Source organism: Blennius ocellaris (genome assembly GCF_963422515.1).
Source record: "Blennius ocellaris genome assembly, chromosome: 12".
In the NCBI taxonomy this organism is placed as follows: Eukaryota; Metazoa; Chordata; class Actinopteri; order Blenniiformes; family Blenniidae; genus Blennius; species Blennius ocellaris.
This window is the reverse complement of record NC_137661.1, coordinates 19,466,576-19,487,377: the sequence shown is the minus strand read 5'-3', so window position 1 is coordinate 19,487,377 and position 20,802 is coordinate 19,466,576. Positions and strand designations below refer to the sequence as shown.

General features: G+C 40.9%; 2 protein-coding genes across 4 annotated transcripts; one reads left to right on the top strand and one right to left on the bottom strand.

The window, feature by feature from the left end:
* Positions 1-676: 676 nt before the first annotated feature.
* LOC308137230 (signal-transducing adaptor protein 1-like) lies at positions 677-10,565 on the bottom strand. The gene is made up of 13 exons (XM_080505836.1): positions 10,454-10,565; positions 8,535-8,606; positions 8,114-8,233; positions 7,958-8,014; positions 7,534-7,685; positions 6,997-7,125; positions 6,130-6,199; positions 4,067-4,169; positions 3,854-3,943; positions 2,345-2,413; positions 2,182-2,232; positions 1,944-2,066; positions 677-1,848 (listed from the first exon to the last, which is right to left on the bottom strand). The coding sequence occupies exons 1-13, from the start codon at positions 10,538-10,540 to the stop codon at positions 1,784-1,786; spliced, it is 1,188 nt and encodes a 395-aa protein (XP_080361962.1). The 5' UTR covers positions 10,541-10,565; the 3' UTR covers positions 677-1,783.
* A 3,672-nt stretch (positions 10,566-14,237) lies between these two features.
* On the top strand, positions 14,238-18,302 carry LOC308137924 (ras-related protein Rab-11B-like). 3 transcript variants are annotated; one of them, XR_013936867.1, is made up of 5 exons: positions 14,238-14,378; positions 15,628-15,823; positions 16,089-16,282; positions 16,370-16,445; positions 17,586-17,722. XR_013936867.1 is itself a non-coding variant. In XM_080506826.1 (5 exons), the coding sequence occupies exons 1-5, from the start codon at positions 14,339-14,341 to the stop codon at positions 17,729-17,731; spliced, it is 657 nt and encodes a 218-aa protein (XP_080362952.1). In that variant the 5' UTR covers positions 14,238-14,338; the 3' UTR covers positions 17,732-18,302. The 3 variants fall into 3 exon arrangements, 2 of the variants coding, with proteins under 2 accessions (XP_080362952.1, XP_080362953.1); XM_080506826.1 differs by having other exon boundaries at positions 16,365-16,445; positions 17,586-18,302; XM_080506827.1 differs by lacking the exon at positions 16,370-16,445 and having other exon boundaries at positions 17,586-18,302.
* Positions 18,303-20,802: the final 2,500 nt, after the last annotated feature.

Genomic DNA, 20,802 nt, shown 5'->3' with positions numbered 1-20,802 from the left:
CATGTATCCCGTCAGTGTCAGTATAACTTGATATTTATGTAGTTAGGTGGTTACGATCTCGTCTCTACCCGCCAACTGACCTATTTAACCTAAAAAAAACAATGTGCTTCTGGACAGTGCTGCTGACTTGAGTTCAGTTCTGAATCCAGACGAGTGGACGTTCACCACATATAAGTTGTATTTGATTTCTTGCCACGGCATGCAATCCAGACGGTGTTGGTTGGATTTCACCTTATAGTCTGGGCCCACAAGTTTAAGAAAGAGTGTCCTCTTAACTTCCTGCTGAGAATTAGTTTCAAGTAAACTGTTGAAGGTGGTGAAATGTCAACACTCCATTTTTAACACCTTGTAGTGAAAATAGATTAAGTGCTCAGATTTGGCTGTCAGAACTTTGGAAATGACTCATTCTCTGTACTCCGTTTTGCCTGACTGCACCCTGCTCTTTTTATGCGTCTGTATCTAATAACATGTTTATCGGCAGCAAAGAAAAGACTTTATAAGTTAGTGGGACTGCCCACAGTCCAAATATAATAAATAGCTAGGCAGTAACTCCAGCTAACAAATTGTACTACAAACGTTTGCCAGCTTTGAGAGGCACTTAATTGAGAAAGTATGGTAATAAAGTAGTAAGTTTATATTGTTGACATCCTTGTGTGTGAACTGCCTGACCTCAGAGTAGCATCCGTGTCCCACGTTACACATGGTAACCGTCTTGCTTTGCCACGTTTCTCTCTTTGTGTGTTTCCTGAATAACTTGTAGCTCCGCACTGCTTTAAAAGAAAGCCCGTCCAACTCAGATTTATGTTCACTTTATTTCAAAGGCTGACAAAATGTCACAGATTATTGTAAATAGGTCAATTTTTCCACTATAACGTATCATTCATTGAGGTAATAAACAATTGAGAGCGATCTGTTCGTGGATGTCTGTTTCAAGGAGTATTAAAACAAAGTGTCAAAGGCGAGTATAAAACAAAGAAAAAAAAAAAAGCAGTAGTAGTAAACATGATGTAAAATAGACAATCCGAACTTCATGTAACCGATCACATTCGGCGTTAGCACATACTAGAAAATGTTCACATGTGTCTGATTTAAAGTGACAACAGTTTTAGTTCACTGAAAAAACTATTTACAATACTTCTATATACCTGGGTCTGTTTTCTTCTATTGTAAGTTTATTTCATTGTATAAAGAGCCTGAAGTTTTCAGGGTGGAGGGATGGAGTCAGTTCCAGCTGACTTTAAGCAAAAGGCATGTTTCACCCTGGACAGGCCATCAGTCGATTATTTCTCTCTTACTCACACTCACACACACACGCACACGCACACGCACCATGATATGTCATTGTTTCGTGGGAGGAAGCCAGAATAGCAGAGAAAACCCACACAGACACGAGGAGAAGATGACCACGGTGGAGTCAAACCTGCTTTTCTTCCACTGTGAGACAACAGCGCTAACCACTGCACAGCTCACTGTCAAGCTCAGCCATTTAAATGTGCAAAGTTAAAAGTGGCAGTTGGTGACAACAAACAACACTGATGAAGACAATGTGCCATGCGCACTCTGCCCTGCAGTGGGAAGATTAATGAATTCAAGTCGGGCGAATCGATAGAATGTAAAATCTCCACAGAGACTTGACTGCTGACCGGCACGGAGGAGCCGAGCCGGACGGTGATTGTGTGTAATTGTCTCGTCCTCTCCCCTCTGCGGATGTGTCTTGCAGGATTCTGAAGTGACACATTTTCACGCCAAGCTATGACTTCTGAGAAGCTCCAACCGGTAGAGGTCACTCATGACACTTTGCCTTCTGCTCCAGCTTCTGCTTGAGTTCTGATAAGGCTGCTGCCGGCACTGCAACACAACAGATAAAACCATTCATACGTTGCAGAGATTAATCATCTGTATTATTGTGTAAAGAGGGTGAAGATGTGCACATGTGGACTTACTTTGTTTCTTCGAGTCTGGGCTGATTTTCACCCTGGGTTCATAGTTTGTGGAGATGGACACGTTTTGTGACTTGCGAGGAGTCGGAGATGGAGGCAGTATGGGCTTCTTTATTGGTTTCTTATCTATAGCCACACAACACACACACACATGAGCATTGACTTCAGTGATGATGTAGGTAAAGGGAGTGTCCTTCTACGCGCCACTGACTTGGAAAGCCGAGACAAGGGAAGGAATTACCTGACGGCTGCATAGCTGAGGAGTCTTGTTTCGCTGTATGTTTTTCCTTCACTGTTTGAACACAGACATTGGTTAACAACAACTACGGCTGTGGAAAAATGAAGTTACACCAGTTTACAAGAAAGAGGCTAAAAGTCAGGAGTGATCGACGGTGGAAACTCACAGGTCACATCCAGATTGCAATCCAGTTCATTCGCCGGTGTTTCTTCAGGCTCAGGATCTTTTAGCATATCTGGGAAAATATAATATAATATAATATAAAATTAAAAAAAGAATTACTTATTCACTGCTGTATATGCCTGTCTGGCAGCAAAAGTGTAAACAGTGTGCCTCCCATTTAATTTTAAAAAGAAAAATTTGATATTAAAAGTCTAACATGTATAGCTTTGGTATGATAGTTGTTTTTGTGCTCGCAAGCTCATGACAATCATCCAGATTCAGACACAAACACACACATGGACATGAGGAAAATCTGTCACATCTGGAGAGGATTAATTAAAAAAGACAAAACAGTTTTGTAAAAGAAAAAAATAGACATATTGATTTTCTTTTTTGATGGTTTGGTGTGGGTTTTTTTTTTTCATTTTTTACCACACAGGAAGAGATCCAGTAAAAAAAAAAAAAAGAGAGACTACATATGTAATATAATAATGTGTCCCATAGCTCATCACTAAAAGGAACATCCAGCTGTGAAGAATTTTGGAATAGATATATTGATTTATGTCCTTAGTTGAAAGTTAAACTAGCTTGAATTGCACTGAGAGCCGCGATTAATGACTACGTGCGTCAGCATGTCATCATGGAGTCATTTCTAATGAAGTCCAGAGTCCAGAGCGAAACGTGAGCTTGACGAATCATGATGAATCGAGAGGGTGTGGATCAGTGGACTCAAGTCAAAGTCACCCCACCTTAAGAAACCAGTGGTTTGAGAGCCTTTTGGTTTGTATGTTAGTATTTTAGGCAGGACCGGGTGACGTGCGCTGATAATGCACTGTAGATAATGGCTGTTTGCGCTTTTCATTTTTGATAAATGAGTGTGACTGATGTGGCTGTAATAGGGCCACAGACAAATGCTAGATTCCGGGAAGTTCAGAAAACGTAGCCTCTTTGTCGTCATTCAACTTCGTGACGATTAAAACAACATTGAAACCGTCATCACCAGTTGACAATAGTTGAAACGGTAGATGGTCTCATTTCACCGTGGGGTATAAACATGTTCTTTCTAAAGTTTCAGTAATTTTGAGGTTCATAGAGACATACTAGAATAATGAAAACACTTGAAATGGTTTTCTCATTGAGGAAGTGACAATTACTTGGCCTAAATAAGATTATGAGACAATGTTTAACTGTTAATTCCACGTATTGTTAAAAGATTCTCACGTTAAGTAACCAAAACACCAAGTGAATGTGTTTGTTTCTGCGGTTTAGAGTAATTACAAGATTAGCTTTTGCAATTGTACTGAAGAGACTCTCAAAATTACTGACTTGTCACCAACAGGGTGGAGAGCTTATGAGTTGTCTGTGTGTGTGTGTGTGTGTGTGTGTGTGTGTGTGTGTGTGTGTGTGTGTGTGTGTGTGTGTGTGTGTGTGTGTGTGTGTGTGTGTGTGTGTGTGTGTGTGTGTGTGTGTGTGTGTGTGTGTGTGTGTGTGTGCGCATTGAGTGACACTGTACCTGGTCTCGGGGGGACGTCTGGTGGGACGGTGTTCAGGATGTCCTGCTGGAAGCTCATCTCTCCGTTTTCATTGTCAGATCGAATAAAAGCTGTGAAACAGTCCAGAGTAAACACAAGTCATTAAAATCAAAAACCCTGAATCGTGGATCAATTGTTGTAGAAAACCGGAGGTAAAGAGAGGGTTGGATTTTTTTTTAAGGTTTTGCACATACAGATATTCTTGGCGTACTGGTCTTCGACAATGAGGGGGACCAAAACTCCATCCGTCCTGTCGACCAAACAGGTGATCACATTGTGCAGCGTGGGGCAGTCCACCTGCACACACAGCAGTCACTTACTCACAAACATTCTACCAGAACCACTTCACCCACGGGGAGCTGGAGTTGATTTCCCGCTGACACAGAGTTCTACCTGGACTGGTCACCGGGGCTAACACACAAGCTCATATTCACACAAGGTTAGAGTCAACAGCTGGTGAGACAATCACCCGCCAAATAACTTCAAGTACATACTTTTCAGCCTCTGGGAGGATATATCTGATGTGTACCATTTAAAAAAGAGCGAGAGAAATTGACACACATGGAGACAAACTTAAATCGGGAACTTTCATTCATTGTTTATGGGAGTGTCCCAGGATTCACATTTTCTAGTACTTAAATGTTTATCGTGCATGATTTGAAGTCATATTCCACTGAAACCAAACATTTATATACTTGGAATATAACCCCAAAGATTTTAGAAGAACAGTGAATACAAAGGAAATAAGAATGATCGACTTTGCTCTTCATGCAAGGAGAATAATTGAACGAAGCTGGAAAAATATGGAACCACCATTGTTTAGAGTGTGGAAGAAAGAGTTAATGAGCAGCCTTGGGCTGGAGAAATGATTAGGAATGATTAGGGACACACATGGAGAATTTGTCGACGTTTGGGATTCATTTGTCTTTTTTTGGGTCACTGACTGAAGAGAATAATCGTTTCTTCACTGAAATCCGTTTACTAATATTGATTAATCGTCATCTTGATCTCTTTGTCTGACTGATTGTGACACCATTTGAGGGAATGTTTGTGTTGTATGTTCTGTTTACAAAATGCAAAATCTAAATATAAAACATACATATATATATAAATATAGGCATTACTGTGAGTATAACTGCCGTCTTTGCAGGGACAATGTAAACTATTCAATTTAAATGAGACTCATCATGCAAGCAGCACAATAGTTAATGACTGTGACTGAATTCAAAGATCCCAGGTGAGTCACAACAACAGCAGCCACATTAAAGTTCTATAACACTCTGCTCACAAGAAGTAACGTGATGTTGGAGATTCTTACTGCTGGCTCAGCTGTTACCCACAACCACCACCTCCTTTTCTCGGAGATCATTCACTAAAGTTAATCTGTTTTTGTTCATACTTATAAAAAAACCAAAAAACAATAACAGAGTCAGTCTCGTAGGTGCGTCTCTGTATTGTTACTGTTACTGTTACTGTTACTGGAAAGTGTGTGTGAGGGCTGCACATGTCTGGAATTTCCCAAATTTATTGATGTGGTATTAATAAAGTGTGCTCTTATCTAATCTTATCTGAGCAGGGCAGGTGTCAAGGAGCGGTAAAGACGACAAGATCCATTCAAAGTGTTGTTTGATCATAACTGACAGACTGTAGTGTATAGGGAGTGTCGCAAAAGTTTAATCCTGCCAACCAGAGGGCCATAATGTGCCTGTTGAAAAAATGGCAAAAGAACTTATGGGAATTATGGCAGACCATTCTATGCAAAAGGACTTATTTACTTAGCTTTTACTGAGAAATAAAGTAATTAACACAGTAACTTAGAGTAATTTCACCAGATGTTTGGTTTGAGCAACAATCACCTGCGAACTCCCAAATACTTTATTGATTTTTTGAAATTGCTTAAAAATGATAGAGAAGGACTAGAATGGAGCCTGCGGGCTGCCAATTGACCCTGTCTGCTTTCGATCATTTGAATATTGCCATGAAAAGATTATTTTTTTGTGAAAATCCATGTTCTGTACAACTTCATCCAACTTGGGGTTTTGGAAGCAAAAGGAAAGGTGCAGCTCTGGACAGTTTGCCCGATCATCACAGGAAAAACACAGAGACAATCACAAACTCATATTGTGTCAATTTAGAGTCACTGATTGGTCACACTGTTGAAGCAACCAAGTCGACGTAGGGAGAGAGAGTTCGCTGCTACAGCCCCGTGCTGCACATATTAAAATACACTGAACATGGCCGGAGTTTGAATACTTACAGGATTGTCCACATCGATGATGTAACCTCCGGTGGTTTTACGAGTCACCCGGTAATGCCTGAACAAAGAGCTGCAGAGCAGCAAAGACACGACGATTTAGAAACCAGGAATGTATAATACATGACACATATATTAAGCATAACAAACGTGTAGCATGAAGCCTTGGCCACGATAACTGTAACCATGTTTAAATAGTAATTACAACCCTGAAGCCACTATTCCATGAACAAGTTCCATTAACAAAATAATAGGATGAAATGTTACAATTTAAATGATCAACATTAGGTGTTCCAAATGGTTGAAATATTATGTTTCATAGGCACCTCCTCTCCTACTGTGACCAAACATCTTATTTTCTGTCCAGACTTCATTATTCTAAAGGGGAAAACCTTTGTCTGTATTTTCTACATGGCTCGAATGACTACAATTCAAACTGTTGTGTGAAGGCTTAAAAAAACCCTCCATGAATCTAAACCAACTAAATGAATGAAGGTGGATTAAAACGAACAGCGGGACATAAATGTTGTCAATTATACATGATCTGGAAGAGAAATTCTATTGAAATGTCACATTTATGTCACAACACCACACCAATCAATGAAATGATCTAAAAGAAAAAAATTTTCCGCCTGTTTCACAGATAATCATGTAATCGCTTGTCCAAATGTGACACCAAACCCGACAGTTTATTCGATAAGATACCTATTTTTGACAAAATCATGTGCGCATGAAGCTTATGATGGAGTGTGTATGTGTGTGTGTGTGTGTGTGTGTGTGTGTGTGTGTGTGTGTGTGTGTGTGTGTGTGTGTGTGTGTGTGTGTGTGTGTGTGTGTGTGTGTGTGTGCAGCTTCAGACTGTGCACTTACCCTTCAAAGTCCTGCCTGGTGGTGATGGCGAAGTTTCCGTCACTCCCCGGCCGCAGCAGCAGGTTTCCTCTCTTGGCTTCTCTATCCAGCAGCAACTCTGCCTCCAGGCGAGTCACTTTATGAAAACAACTGCAGGAAGAACAAAACGAGGTGAGATAAGAACACGGTGGCGCCTGTTAGACAACCTCGTATGTCCTGGTGTAAGTGGCAGTAAATCACAACCTCCCAGACAGGATCACAACTATATCGTAATGATAAAGACTATTTAGTTCTTAACAGCAGAAGTTCTACGTAGGTTGTGATATAAAACACACATGTGTCTGCAGTTATGTTTAAATTTTAAAATGTCCAAATGTTGACTTCAATACAATTCGTAGATATTAAAGAAACACTGCAGAGGATATGGACACAAGAAAATGTCACCTCCAATCAACAAATCAAATAAAGTTATAATAATGAAAGATATAAACACTGTTTTTAATCAGCATTATCAACATAGCCGAAGCATTTAAAACGTAAGTAAAAGTTCATACTCACGATGGCCTGTCTAGTCTGATGCTAACGTAAGGGTTGAATTTCTCTGCTGCAGGGGACGGGAGATTCTTGATCCTTTCTTTCTCCTTTTCCACGGCATCCCTCAGCATGTGGATCTGCCCTGGCAGCAGGTTGAGGGACAATGGCACGTACAGCTGCAGGGAGACACAGGGGGTTTTTTGTACACAAGTCTCAAAATACAAACCAGTAAACTCCTTCATGATAGTAAACAACTTGGACAGATCTGATATCTGACTTGCTGTTCTGTCAAGAATATAAATAAGAAAAAAATAAAACAATAAACCACTTTTTTATTGAGGACACACCTTTAGGAAGCACCTAAAAACACCTGTACAGGCACATTTTTCCCAGAATAAATAAAATCTATTAATAGTGACGTTTTAAATGGTAATTAGAGAATACACACCTCAGCCACAGAGAGGATAAAGCCTTTCCAAAGCTCTCGGGCTTCTGCGTTCGACGCCTATAGAAACATCAAAGAAAACAAAATTGTAAGATAAAGGCAAATTGTCACGGGTAAGACTAAAACACATTTTCGAAAACGTTCCACTTGTTCCCTCACAGTGATTTTGACATTTCCGTCCTTCATCAGTAGGTTGAACCTGGCTGCGTCCAAGTTTTTGTCTTGACTGGAGTCGTCTGTGATGGAGACCAATCCACAGAGGTCCAGTTTCTCAGCGTACTGAGGAAACACACACACACACACACTGGCTCAAATACCAGGCTAATTTACTAAGTGACTTCATTGAAGTGTTCATACAGCTGCAAAATAAACACAAAGAGACACTTCGTAAATCAATTGGTAAATTTATAAATGGATTAAAAATACTTTTGCATAAACAGTTGGATGAAAAGAATCAGCCATGTTATGGATCTCTCATTGCATTGAGCAAACTTGTTGGTTAGATTCAAGACGTCCCAAAATGAACTGGTGTATCCAAACTATTTCCTTTTTATTAACCTGAATCGGAGATATAACTCACATCTGTATCTTTCTTTTCGTTGAAGAAGAAGAGTGTGTTTCCACATAGACAGGCCCACAGTTTACGAGACGCCTGCACGGAGAGAAAAACAAAAACATATGATGTTGAGTCAACTGAATGTCTCTATTAAATATACAAGGCTCTGATAATCCCCACACCAAATAGTTGGAGTCGGTTCAAGCAGAACCGGCAGATCTGGAAAAGCTGTGGCCCTGGAGCTTTGTGTGTTCTGTGTTCGGACCAAAGCCAGCTTTGTGTGTTTTATAAAAACAAACGGATGCCCATACATATACGTTCTGAAAAAAAAAAAACTGGGCTGCAAAATGTTCAGAGCTGCCAACTCTCATTCCTCGCGAGACTTATGTAAGTATGAAGTCACACTCTCACGCAATCGTGAGCTCATCTTCCGTCCCGGTGTGAAGATGCACACCTTTCCAAGTAAAGGAGTGTTCACGGCCAATTACCACTGTTCAAAAGACAAATGGAAAAAACTCTATTCTCAGTCAAAGCACATCCTTTCATCTTCTATGCCTGTCCTTAACAAAAGTCCTAACAGAAGTGTGAGAAGGCACACAGAGGAGTCGTCTTTTTTACGTGCTGTGTTTGGGAGGTCTGGCTCACAATGCAGGGCCCAATAATTGTGTTTTTTTTAAGTTAGTTTTTGAAAAGTTTTATCCTGAATCTCAGGCTGACTTATGTGCTGGTTTGATGTTTAAGGTCAGGGTATCTTCCTCGACCAAAACTGAGGTCCCCGCGAAGGAAACTATACATTTTTTAAGGTGACGGCACATTAGGATGTAATCCAGGTTGGGGTGAGTCATGCAAGCTGTGATTCCAGCTGAGTTTAGAGCCATTATGCAGATGATGAATGTCAAAGTGTCCCTGGTTATCATGGAAACGTAACATAAAATGTGAGTCATAAAATGGACAGTGCCACAATGGTTTATATGTGTCAGAGTCAGGATAAGATGACTACAATTTATAATTGAGGTGGAGCCATAAATCAAAATACTGTATCTCTCTCTCTCTCTCTCTCTCTCTGTATTTCTTAGCCATTCTATTCCTCATTCCTAATGGTGAGGCTGCCTTTCTGGAACTAATAAACAAATGTTACTGGAATAGAAACACCCAAAGGAACTTGGCCACACAGATTTGGCACAAAAAAGATTTTAGATTCGCTGTGTCTAAAGCAGGGGGCCTGACAGAAGAACCTGCTGTGCCAGTTTTTTTGTTCCCTTTTATTGCTCTGTGCACTTGCCTTTACTGCTCAAAGAGCAGAAAAGCAGTCTGACTAGTTACACTCTGGAAAATACTTCAGAAGAAACAAAGTAAGGGTCCATGTCAAGATATGAGATATTGTCCAATCATAGCCTTCTTACTGGTTGTTAATGAGCCAATGAGTGAACAATTACTCGGTAGTTTCACAGTACTAAGTACAAGTGAGTTTAAGTATTGGGGAAGGAAAAATCACTTGTCTGAAAACATGCAATAAATCAGCAGGTTGCAGGTGCAATATAAGAAACCTGAGGCATTTTCTACACTGCAAGGCTCCATCAGAGAGCAGCACACACACAATCAGTAGAAACTGTTTTTTCAGCAAATAATTGATTTTAAAAAGTTTTATGAGTGGAATTATACAGCTTTTCTATTCAAATCTGCTTATTTGAGAAGTTTGATTGTACTGCCAAAGTTTCGTTGTGTTACAAGAATGACAATAAAGTTTTCTAAGCCTAACGCCGCCTATTTTTAAACTGATTTCTTCTCTTGAATTTACACTAAAAGCATAACTACAGACAACATTTAGTGCTCAAAATGACATTCTGATTTGTTTGTCATGGAAATACAGCTACCTCGACGAAATGGTTAATAATGGGCTGTATAATAAAGACAAAACTTTCTATATTTCTCTAGATTCCTACCTTGTCTTTGAAGGATCTCTTTTCCAGGTATCCTTCATAATAACAAGTCGGCATCTGGGTCTTCTGTTTCCCAACGCGTTTTGCCATCACGGGTGCAGAAGACGCTCCTTGCTGTTTCACACAGGTCTGTGCAACTGAGCCGAGTTTTGCCGCATCTGTATTTACCTGTGCTCCTCCTGATTGGCAGAGGCTGAAATGGGGCGTGGCTAACCAAAAACACTCCCCAAAAAGGTTTCCGCTCTACGTCAGTGTCGAACGAAACCACCGACAGGGCAAGGCCTTCAGAAAGTAGACTATGTTGTTGTTGTTGTCATCTGTTTTTTGACTAATGCAACATTTCCTGAGTCCGAAACTTTTATGAGTAATACAATCGAAAACCAGCAAATCGATTCACCACAGAGGTATCGGCTCACTGCTGGTAAACCATAACAACAATAACAACAACAGCAATAACAAATAGTCACAGAATATCTCTCAAAACATATATCTATAAAATAAAATAAAAAAGACATTTAAAACACAAACTTTGAGTACACGGTTTATTGCTCTATTTAAATTATGTGCCTCAGTTTATACAGTCAAATATTTGTAAATTTCTTTATATTTGTTCCAAAAATAACCTTAAGTTTCCTCAAAATATCTTCTCTTTGACCCTTAAATGTTTTTGCCTCATATGTGTATGTCAGTCCATCAGTTCTTTAGAACAGCTTGATCGTCAGTGTGTCGGTACAATTCTGCCAGCTGAGGCACATTTAATGACTGTAGTCCACTGACCAAAAGAATATTAAACTATCTGTATCACCACCATCCTAACAAACTTCAAGAGCTGGCGACTCAGAAGGCGCTGCAGGTGTTTGAAATACACGAGACAAGAGATGGCAGTGCCACCTGCTGGCTATACAATGGAATTAATTGGCTTTTTCTTGCCCTATATAACAACCCTGTGATACTCCACCCTGCCTGCAATTATCACAGATATGCAGGATAAATATCAATATGAGTTTGACCGCATTGTTTATGCTGCACTCATACGTGTTTGTTTGTCTGACATACAGTCTTCTGCTGTGAAAGCACTAATGTGCGCCTCATATCTGAAATGACACAGTACGCCGCCGTTTTTTTTAACATCCACCGCTTTCCTTCAAACTGCAAGAATAATGCCTATAAACAACACCAAAAAATATCAACTTTCCTTATGTATTATGACTATACAGTTCAGCTTCATGAGCATTTTTATGGCATTAATTCAAATAATTCACAACATAATGACATCATTTGGGTCATAGCTGCAGTGTGGTTGTTGTAGAACCTGTTTTATCCTCTGATCAGTTGATAAAAGTTCACAACCTTTGAGTCATTAGTCACTCGAGCTCACATTGCTGTTAGTATTTAAGTAACTCATTAGTGGAGCGAGCTGTTTGGCAGGTCATTTCTTTGTATTTTTAAAGATACTTTCCACCGTGATATTTGATTTACTACTTTTAAAATCAGAAAAGACTACTGGGTATCTGAGATCTGGATTCCACGGAATAGGCTTTTTACCAGCAGGATTTTTTTCCATTCAAATTTGGAGAAGAAGTCATGTGTTATATTCGCTCTATTAGTCAACCATTCATATGTAAAAAAACAAAAACAAAACAGAAACATGTTTGAATTGCTGAATTTGTTTAGTTAGGGTTGGATTTGTGTTATATAAAAACAGAACATATAAACACTTTTAATCCACGTTTTCTCTTTTTTAATCCTTTTCAACGTCCGTGGATCCCAACAGCTGTGATAATTATGTCTCGTGATATAAAAAGGATCAGGGAATCCACCTTTCAGCCTAAACGTGCTCCTGGGTGTGAGTCAAAAGGTGCAGCTTGAGCGTTTGGGTGTGGGTCTAATGATCTGAGAAATGCCCTGTAAAAATAGATACAGGTAAAATACATGTAATTACAGGTACTGACAATGAATGGATGTTGTTGAAAAACAGAACAATGGAGACTTCAATACTTGTGTTCAAAGACTTGTTTTTCTTCTTGTAATTGAGCACAACTTAAGCAATGTGACAGTAGATGTCACTGTCCTTTTCATCTCTGCCAGTAAAAAAATGAAGAAGTATCTTCAAAATAATATTCAGACATTAGAAATGTCGCTTAACCGAGTTGTTTGTGGGGGGGGGGGGGGGGGTGTTATCAATTTCCAATTGCAGCAGCGGTTGTATAAATGTGGAAATAGTGAACACTTAACATTCCATCTTTCCAGCGTCACTGAAGACAGTCTGCCTCTGCATGAACATATCTTTAATACAGTCATCAAAAAGGGCAAAAACAACCCAATTATGTATCTGCAGAAATTAATTTGGATTCAGCACCACGGACAGCTCTAATTGTGTGTGTATGTGAGTGGGTAGTGGTGGTGGTGGTGTGGGTGTGGGTGGGGCAGTGTGAAACTGTGTTAAAAAAATGTACAAATAAATAAGAGCCTGAAAAAGACAGTGGAACTGTATTATTTCAGATCCATTTAGGAATCTGAACAGTAAATTTTGTATTCTTCTTGTTCTGGATTTTTTGTGTTGGGTAGATATGTCTTTGCAATTTGACACAGTCATTAAGTGTTTCGCCATTTCTGGATAGTAAAAGGTTAAAAACATTTATTGTTTTAATAAAAGAAATTGCCCGTTCCTGTCTTCTTCCTGGTGCAACGCCTCTTTTGTCTGTATCACCTGTGTGTGAATGTGAATCAGTAGATAGATAGATAGATAGATAGATAGATAGATAGATAGATAGATAGATAGATATTAGTGGATTCAAGTAGAGCACTTTGCATGTTTTCTCCAGGTACTCTACTTTCCTCCTACATTCCAAAATCATACATAACAGGTTAGTGACTCTAAAATTGGTGTGAACGTGTTTGTCTGCCTCTGTTGCTCCTGTGATGGACTGGGATAATGTCCTGCCTTCAATCAATCAAAAAAATCCCAATTACATCAACATATTTATCAATATACACTGATTAAATATGATAAAATATCCCAAACATATTCACTAATTCATACACATTACATAGTATATAGTAGCACAGAAATATTCACCAATAAAAACAAATTTAATACTAGACGGTAAAATATTTATCAATATCAATCGGACCGTTGCAGGTTCGATTCCCATCTCGACATGCTGAAGTGTCCTTGGGCAAGGTACTGAACCCCAAACTGCCTATGTGAATGCAGTGTGAGTGGTTGGAGGTGGTCGGACAGGCTGATGGTGCAAAATGGCAGATATGTAGCTAGATATGTAGTTTACCACCATATTGTATGAAGTAGTAGTAGTAGTATGAAGTGAATGAATAAAGCGATGTAAAGTGTTTTTGAGTGTCCAGAAAAGTGTGATATAAAACCAATGCATTATTATTATTTAATTCGTGGCCCAAAACTGGAACCCTTGATGTGAATGTGAGGGTGTGGTTGTCTCTCCCCCTCACCCATAGTAAGCTGGTATGAATGATGGATGGATGGATGGATGCATGGATGGATGGATGGATGGATATTGATCAGTGTATACAGGTAAGAAACAATTAACTCCCAGCAACATATTGTCAATGTGAACAAAGGCCGCTGTAAATAATAACCAAGAATAACTGAATTTTGAAGAAACTACTAACGTTAAACATTCAAAAAGCAGTGATACACCAGCACATGTGTTGTGAAATCCAAAGTACAAAAGTGGTCTTGGACTCACACGCACGCGCACGCAACAAAGTCACGTGGTCGCGCGCTCCTCCTGCGCAATGTGCGCATTGTCTCCTGTCATCTTGGCTCAACCACCACCCTGGTCCGCAGGGCAGGGACACATTTCCTCTCGTCACTTGCGATCTCTGGGCAGGAGGTGACCGCGCGAGGCCATGGGGAACAGAGACGACGAGTACGACTTCTTGTTCAAAGGTGAGCGGAGGAGCGGCACGGCGCCGGGGCGGCGGAGCGGAGCGGGGCGGAGTGTCTGCCTCCGCCGGAGTTAGCCTGCTAGCTGCGGCGTAACATCAGCTGGCGGCGGTGGCGGCTAGCTGCGGCTAGTCGGGGGGTGCTGGTGTGTGGAGCCGCAGCCGCCCTCCCCTCCTTTCACTCACCTTGTGTAGTCAACCCCACTTTAACTGCGAGTCCACGGCGCAAGTTTTAGTCTTGTTCACAGATGTTTTGAGAAAGTAGGGCGTTGTGTGTGGAGATGGACCAGAGCTAGCAGCTCGTGGATCAGATGGGAGTTCTGAATAAAGTGGGAATTATTAGAAGTGGTCACTTATAAAGTCTTGACATCTACTCAGGGGGCAGTTTTTTTTTCTTTTTTCTATTATGAAATCAGGTTAATGCGATTGATACGATGAGTTCCCTTTGTGGTGGGGCTGAGTAAACCTGAGGGAGGAAACTGTGTGTAGGTGAGAGAAGAAAAAAAGAGGAAACTCTCTGTGGAAGTACTTTTTGTTTGGGAGTTTCTGCATCAAACCTGACCTGAGAGGATCACCGAGTCTCTGATCACATGACAGGAGTTCAGGGTCCTCAGCTGGTTGTTGTCACATTTTTTTTTTTTCAAAGCACCAAATTACAGCTTCACTATAGTTATGCAATGTTTTTATTCCCAGACTTTAAATCTACTCTCTTTAAGATGTAATTTGACATCAGAGGAATTGGTCACTTTATATATATGTTTTTTTAAAAATCTTTTGCACGTCCTTAAAGATTTGTTTTTGCACCACTTGGAAGAGCTCACTGTAAAGTAAACATCTTTTAATCTGGTACGGATTCACGGTCTGGGCCAGTGTGACTGCCACGGATCGAGATAGCGATGATTCGTACCAGCGTCACAGGAACGGAGGCCTTGAGAAACTGTTGAGTCAGATTCCCAGACAGCAGCGTATTGGCAGCTCCTTCCTGCCCCGAGTCCCACCGGGGCGAACTCTGATCAGGATTCCTCTTGTGCAGATAGGAAACGGCTTGTCAGCACTTTCGCTTTGGCCCGAGAGCAGCCAGGACTCCCAAGTATTAACGTGAGCGGCTCACAGTCGTCCATGTCGCTTTACATTAACCTTCAGTCAGGCGCGACGCGTCTCCCGGTCACACAGTAACCGCCGGAATGCGACGGCGAGCGTTTCCCCGTCTTGTAAGCGTCCTGAGTGTCACCTTTCCTGCTTTTTCTTCCCAGTCGTTCTCATCGGCGACTCCGGCGTGGGTAAGAGTAACCTGCTGTCCCGCTTCACGAGGAACGAGTTCAACCTGGAGAGCAAGAGCACCATCGGCGTGGAGTTCGCCACCCGCAGCATCCAGGTGGACGGCAAGACGATAAAGGCTCAGATCTGGGACACGGCCGGGCAGGAGCGCTACAGAGCGATCACCTCCGCGTGAGTCTGAAGCGTCGTTTTAAATGTTCAAATTCTCCCGTAAAGACTCCCTGTGAACTTCTCAGGTTATATATTTCAGAGTGTTACAACACAAAGCAAGCATGTTTAAGGAAACTCGTAGTTTAACTCATGGTGTCATCATTTTGCTCCATAAACAGGATTTTTCCAATAAACAATCTGTCAAATTCACTTAAAGCTTCAACATTTTATCTCGATGAGAAAATTCAAAAGTCTCATTGGCAAAATGTGCTTTTGCGGCGCTCAGGTATTACCGCGGCGCGGTCGGCGCTCTCCTGGTGTACGACATTGCCAAGCACCTGACGTACGAGAACGTGGAGCGCTGGCTGAAGGAGCTGAGGGACCACGCCGACAACAACATCGTCATCATGCTGGTGGGGAACAAGAGCGACCTCCGCCACCTCAGAGCCGTGCCCACCGACGAGGCCCGGGCGTTCTCAGGTGAGTCGCGCTCCGCTTTTTGTTCGTCGGGTCGACGTGACGTGCCTGAACACTGACTCGTATGTTCTCCTGCCCACGCCAGAGAAGAACACGCTCTCGTTCATTGAGACGTCGGCGCTGGACTCCACGAATGTTGAGGAGGCGTTCAAGAACATTTTATCAGGTGGGGGGGGGGGGGGGGGGGGGGGAATGCAGCTCCCAGCGTGGGGATTTGTTTTCAGGAAACCTTTAGCTCTGTTTTTCACGAGAGAGAAATGTCGACGAGGTCTGTGTTATAATATCGAGCGACTTGAACTGGGAACCGGCAGGTTGAAGGTTCAGTCAGCTCTTCTTCTGCACTCGAAGTAAAAGATGGCCGCTGTGACTGGATCCCTGAAAGAAAAGCTAGTGAAGGAAATGTCACGAGGCTTGAAACCTGTTTTGTTGTGTTTTTACATCACCGTCGTTTAAGCCTTGAGCTTTCTGTATGATGGGGCCTCGTTAGCAATTTCCATTTATATTGATACTTCAAACACTGTCTTAACTTTTTTTTCTCTAATTTGGCAAAGACATAATGTGTCATTTATTCGCTCCTTGATTTTCAAACTGTAGCTGAGCTCCTTCTAGTGATTTTGTGCACAAAAGTCATCTCTTTTGAATGTTGGATCAAATGAAACATAGAATAAACATAAATCCCTCAATTCTTTAAACGTCACAGGACAAACACAGAGACAGACGGTCTCATTCACAGCAGTTTTCCAGACAAAGCAAACATGCAAACCTCCACACAGAACGGATCCTGATCCTGGATTTGAAACGGGGACGTTTTTCATTGTGAGGCAGAATTCACAACATCAAGGCGGAGTCAAGAGCAGAGGAAATATTTGGGATTAAGTGGAGATAACACACTGCTGCTCATCCAACAAATGCATGTTAAAAATGTAGAAAGATTTAAAAGAAAAATACAGAAGCTTGTCAACAGTGGAATGATGTCCAATAAATAATCTACCTAAAACAAAATGACTTACCTTTTGTGCTATTTTAATTAACATTTTTAAGAGGAATATTTCTATATATACATACAAATATTACATTTAGGGGTTTTAGGATTTTTTTTTTTTTTTTTTAGCATAAAATATTAAATATTCTGTCACTTTGACCCATTTCACAATTTCCAAAACAATGTTTATTTATCTTAACTTTAAAATGTTACAAAAAAAAAAGTATTGAAAAAGTCTTCAACAAATCTGCCCCAGTTGAGATGTATGAAGGTCTTCACTCTTTTTTTCTTTTTTCTTTTTCTTTTCTCGTTCTCCCTCCTCAGAAATCTACCGCATCGTCTCACAGAAGCAGATAGCGGACAGATCTGCACACGACGAGTCTCCGGGCAACAACGTGGTGGACATCAGCGTCCCTCCAACCACCGACGGGCAGAAGGGCAACAAACTGCAGTGCTGCCAGAGTCTGTGACGGCGCTCGTCCTCCGCTCCGCCTTCACCTCGCCATCACATCAGCCGTGCACTTTCCCCTCTGTAGCTCTGCTCACGCCCAACTCCCTCATCACTGCACCCCCCCCCCCCCTCTTTTTGTTTTTCTACCTTTCTGTTTTATATAGTACATTTGAAGTCACTCTGCTCTCGCTGCCATGAAAAGAAAAAAAAACAAAAAACCTCCACAAGCCTTTATGTCGTTCGACCAGTGGAGTCGGTGTGAAGGACCCGGGATTCTCTGCCCACCGAGTTCTAAAAAAAAATAAACCTCCCCAACATTACGCTGTCTTGCACAGGGAGGGTAGTGAAATACATTTCAGCAGCCACCACTAGAGGGCGCTGTGTAACTAAACCACAGACGAGACACTCCGGCCCGGTGAAGCAGTATTATGAGTTTTGACACTGTGGTTCTTGCTCCTCTCTTACGTCAGCTACGATTTCATGCCAAAAATATCCTCATTATGTATTTATTGAAGATTTGGCTTAGGTTTGTCATTGTTTTACTCTCGGTTGAATAACTGTAATAATTTACAATAAAACTCTTGACTGAACTGGTTTGTTGACTGTTTTCATGTCTCTACCTTTTTTTTTTTTGCAATGGGATTTTTTTGATTGTTTGAACATTTACTCAAGTACTGTAGAGGTTGTTCATCCCTCCACTGTCGGATGCTTCACTTTGTCTTTCGGCTCCAAATAAATTCCACATTTCCTGTCAGACGTTGGATATATACATATAATTTATTGACATGATGCAATGATTTCAAAAGCTAAATACATTATTTTGTCCTTACAGCATTCTGAATATATCTTAAGTGTAACAGACGGAACTGGTACCCCCGGCCAAGGGGGGAAGTAATAGATTATCAACGTTCAAGTAATATTTGTGGTAAGCTTTGTTTGATGAGTCTGGTTAGAGTGACTTTGGCTTTTTTTTTTTACACATCCATTTGGTTTGCTGATGGTGTTATGAGATAATTATGTCATTTATTCAGAAAAACAAGAGTATTTTTATTTATTTACGTGAATGCAATACGCTTCCGTAGTAATGTCTCGTACGTTGGTTTGAAGGAAAACATGAGCTGCTTCTTGTTTTATTATTGTTATTGATTAAGCTGAATGTAAAATCCCACCTTTTGTGTTCACATAGAAAGACTCCCAACATAATCATCCTTGAAGATTACGAAGCAGTCAGCTTAGATTTAAATCACCCCGAATTACTAAATGAAACATGTTGACACTTTTCTTTCTTGGACACTAGATGTTATTTGCATAGACAGCATAGGGGATATTTTGAACTTGTGTGTGTTTTTTTTCCCACTAACTAAGCTGCTTATGCAGAATTCAAAGGACCAGATGAGGATACTCTGTCCAGGAGAAACCTTAGAGGAAAAAAATAATAATAAAGGTTTGTTTTTCATTGGGATTAGTGAGTTGATGAACGAAAACATGCTCAAAGTAATAACATTTGGACTAAGAGGATGATCTGTAAGCAGCCATATCAAACACATGGAGGGAGAGCAGAGGCTTTCCAACCTCTGATCCTTTAGGCCCCCAAAATAGTCAGATCCTCACTCCAATCCTTCTTATTACTGCGATTTCTGTTCTCGGCTTTCTCTAAGATGTGTAAACCGAAGGAGCCGAACCCCGCCCGGCGCTGGAGGGGAATCCCAGACAAAGCAACTCTCACAACTCATGATTATATTCTTTTATTTGCTTTGCAAACAATACTTGGCTGATTGCAGGCACCAGGACTTCTGATGAGGACATCTTTTCTTTTTGTTTTTGTTTTTTTCCACAGCACGCCATAAACACCGTCGTACTCAAAACGTGTGAATACGGAAGAGTAGCAACATAAATTACAAACGACACAGATCGACGTACATGTGGTCCTGTGACGACAGACGGAAGAATTTAAAGATCACAAACATGTTAAAAGGACAATATAAGAGGCGGATAAATGTTAATTTAGAAAACGACAAATAAAACAATTATTTAAAATCTCTGCCAGTGGATTTAAACAAACAAAAAAAAAAAGTTCTTTGGGGAGAAAGTTTGTTTTTTTTTTTTTTTATGTTTCGTAGCACTAATGTAGAGTCGACCACGGCCCAGGACACAAATATTAATCTCCCAACTTGTGATCGCAGTACTTCCTGGAGTTAAAGGCTGACGTATGACAAACAGTAAACACGCAGATGATCAAATGACTCATAAGCCCGTAAAGCAGATGAGCCGTCAGCTGCATGGCAGCGTTCGCAGGATGTAATCCTTTGTCCTGCGATCGGTTAAAAACAAGCAAATGATGAACTGGGGCAGTATGTAGGGCAGCCCTACAGGACTTATAGGAACCACAGTGTGTAAACAGGAGGCCAGAGACAGACGACGGCATTCCGGGGGGGGTGGTGGTGTCCCGGTAAGGCTGCTCTGTCAAGTCTCCCGAGCAAAACATCCTGAGTCAGCGTTTCTCCCTGCAGCTCCAACACAGAGAGCTATCAAACCTCTGCTACCAAACAGCGCAGCACATACATTAAAGAAACTCTTAACTCATATTCAAATTGTCCTGATGAGAGCGAGTCGCCCCACTTTGCATCTCGAGACCTCGATATGGGGTTGAGGTACATCACTGCTCAGGTCCGATTGTTCTAAAGTAAATATGTGGTTTAAATGTAAAGCGTCGGTTAAACGTGCAACGGTCATGACGGAACGTTTTAGCCACTTGACGCCAATGAGAGATGTGCCGTCGGTATTTACAAAGAGAAAACTGATGAAAGCAAAGAAACAAGGTCAACGTGTGGAACTGATTGTAAAATGTTTAACAAAAAGCAAAAAAAGAAAAGAACTGATTTGGGATTTAAATTCGTCACAAGCAAATACACAGTCAACCAGTTAACTGTGCTTTTGTTTCCACAGTTTTTAATTCCCTCTTTACGGATGCATCCAAACAAATGTCTTTACCTTCTATAAAAACTCAGAAAATGTGTTAATTGAGGTGTCTGGTTAAATAAAGCAGGAATAAATACTGTATGATCGTACATTTTTTTAATATACCATTTG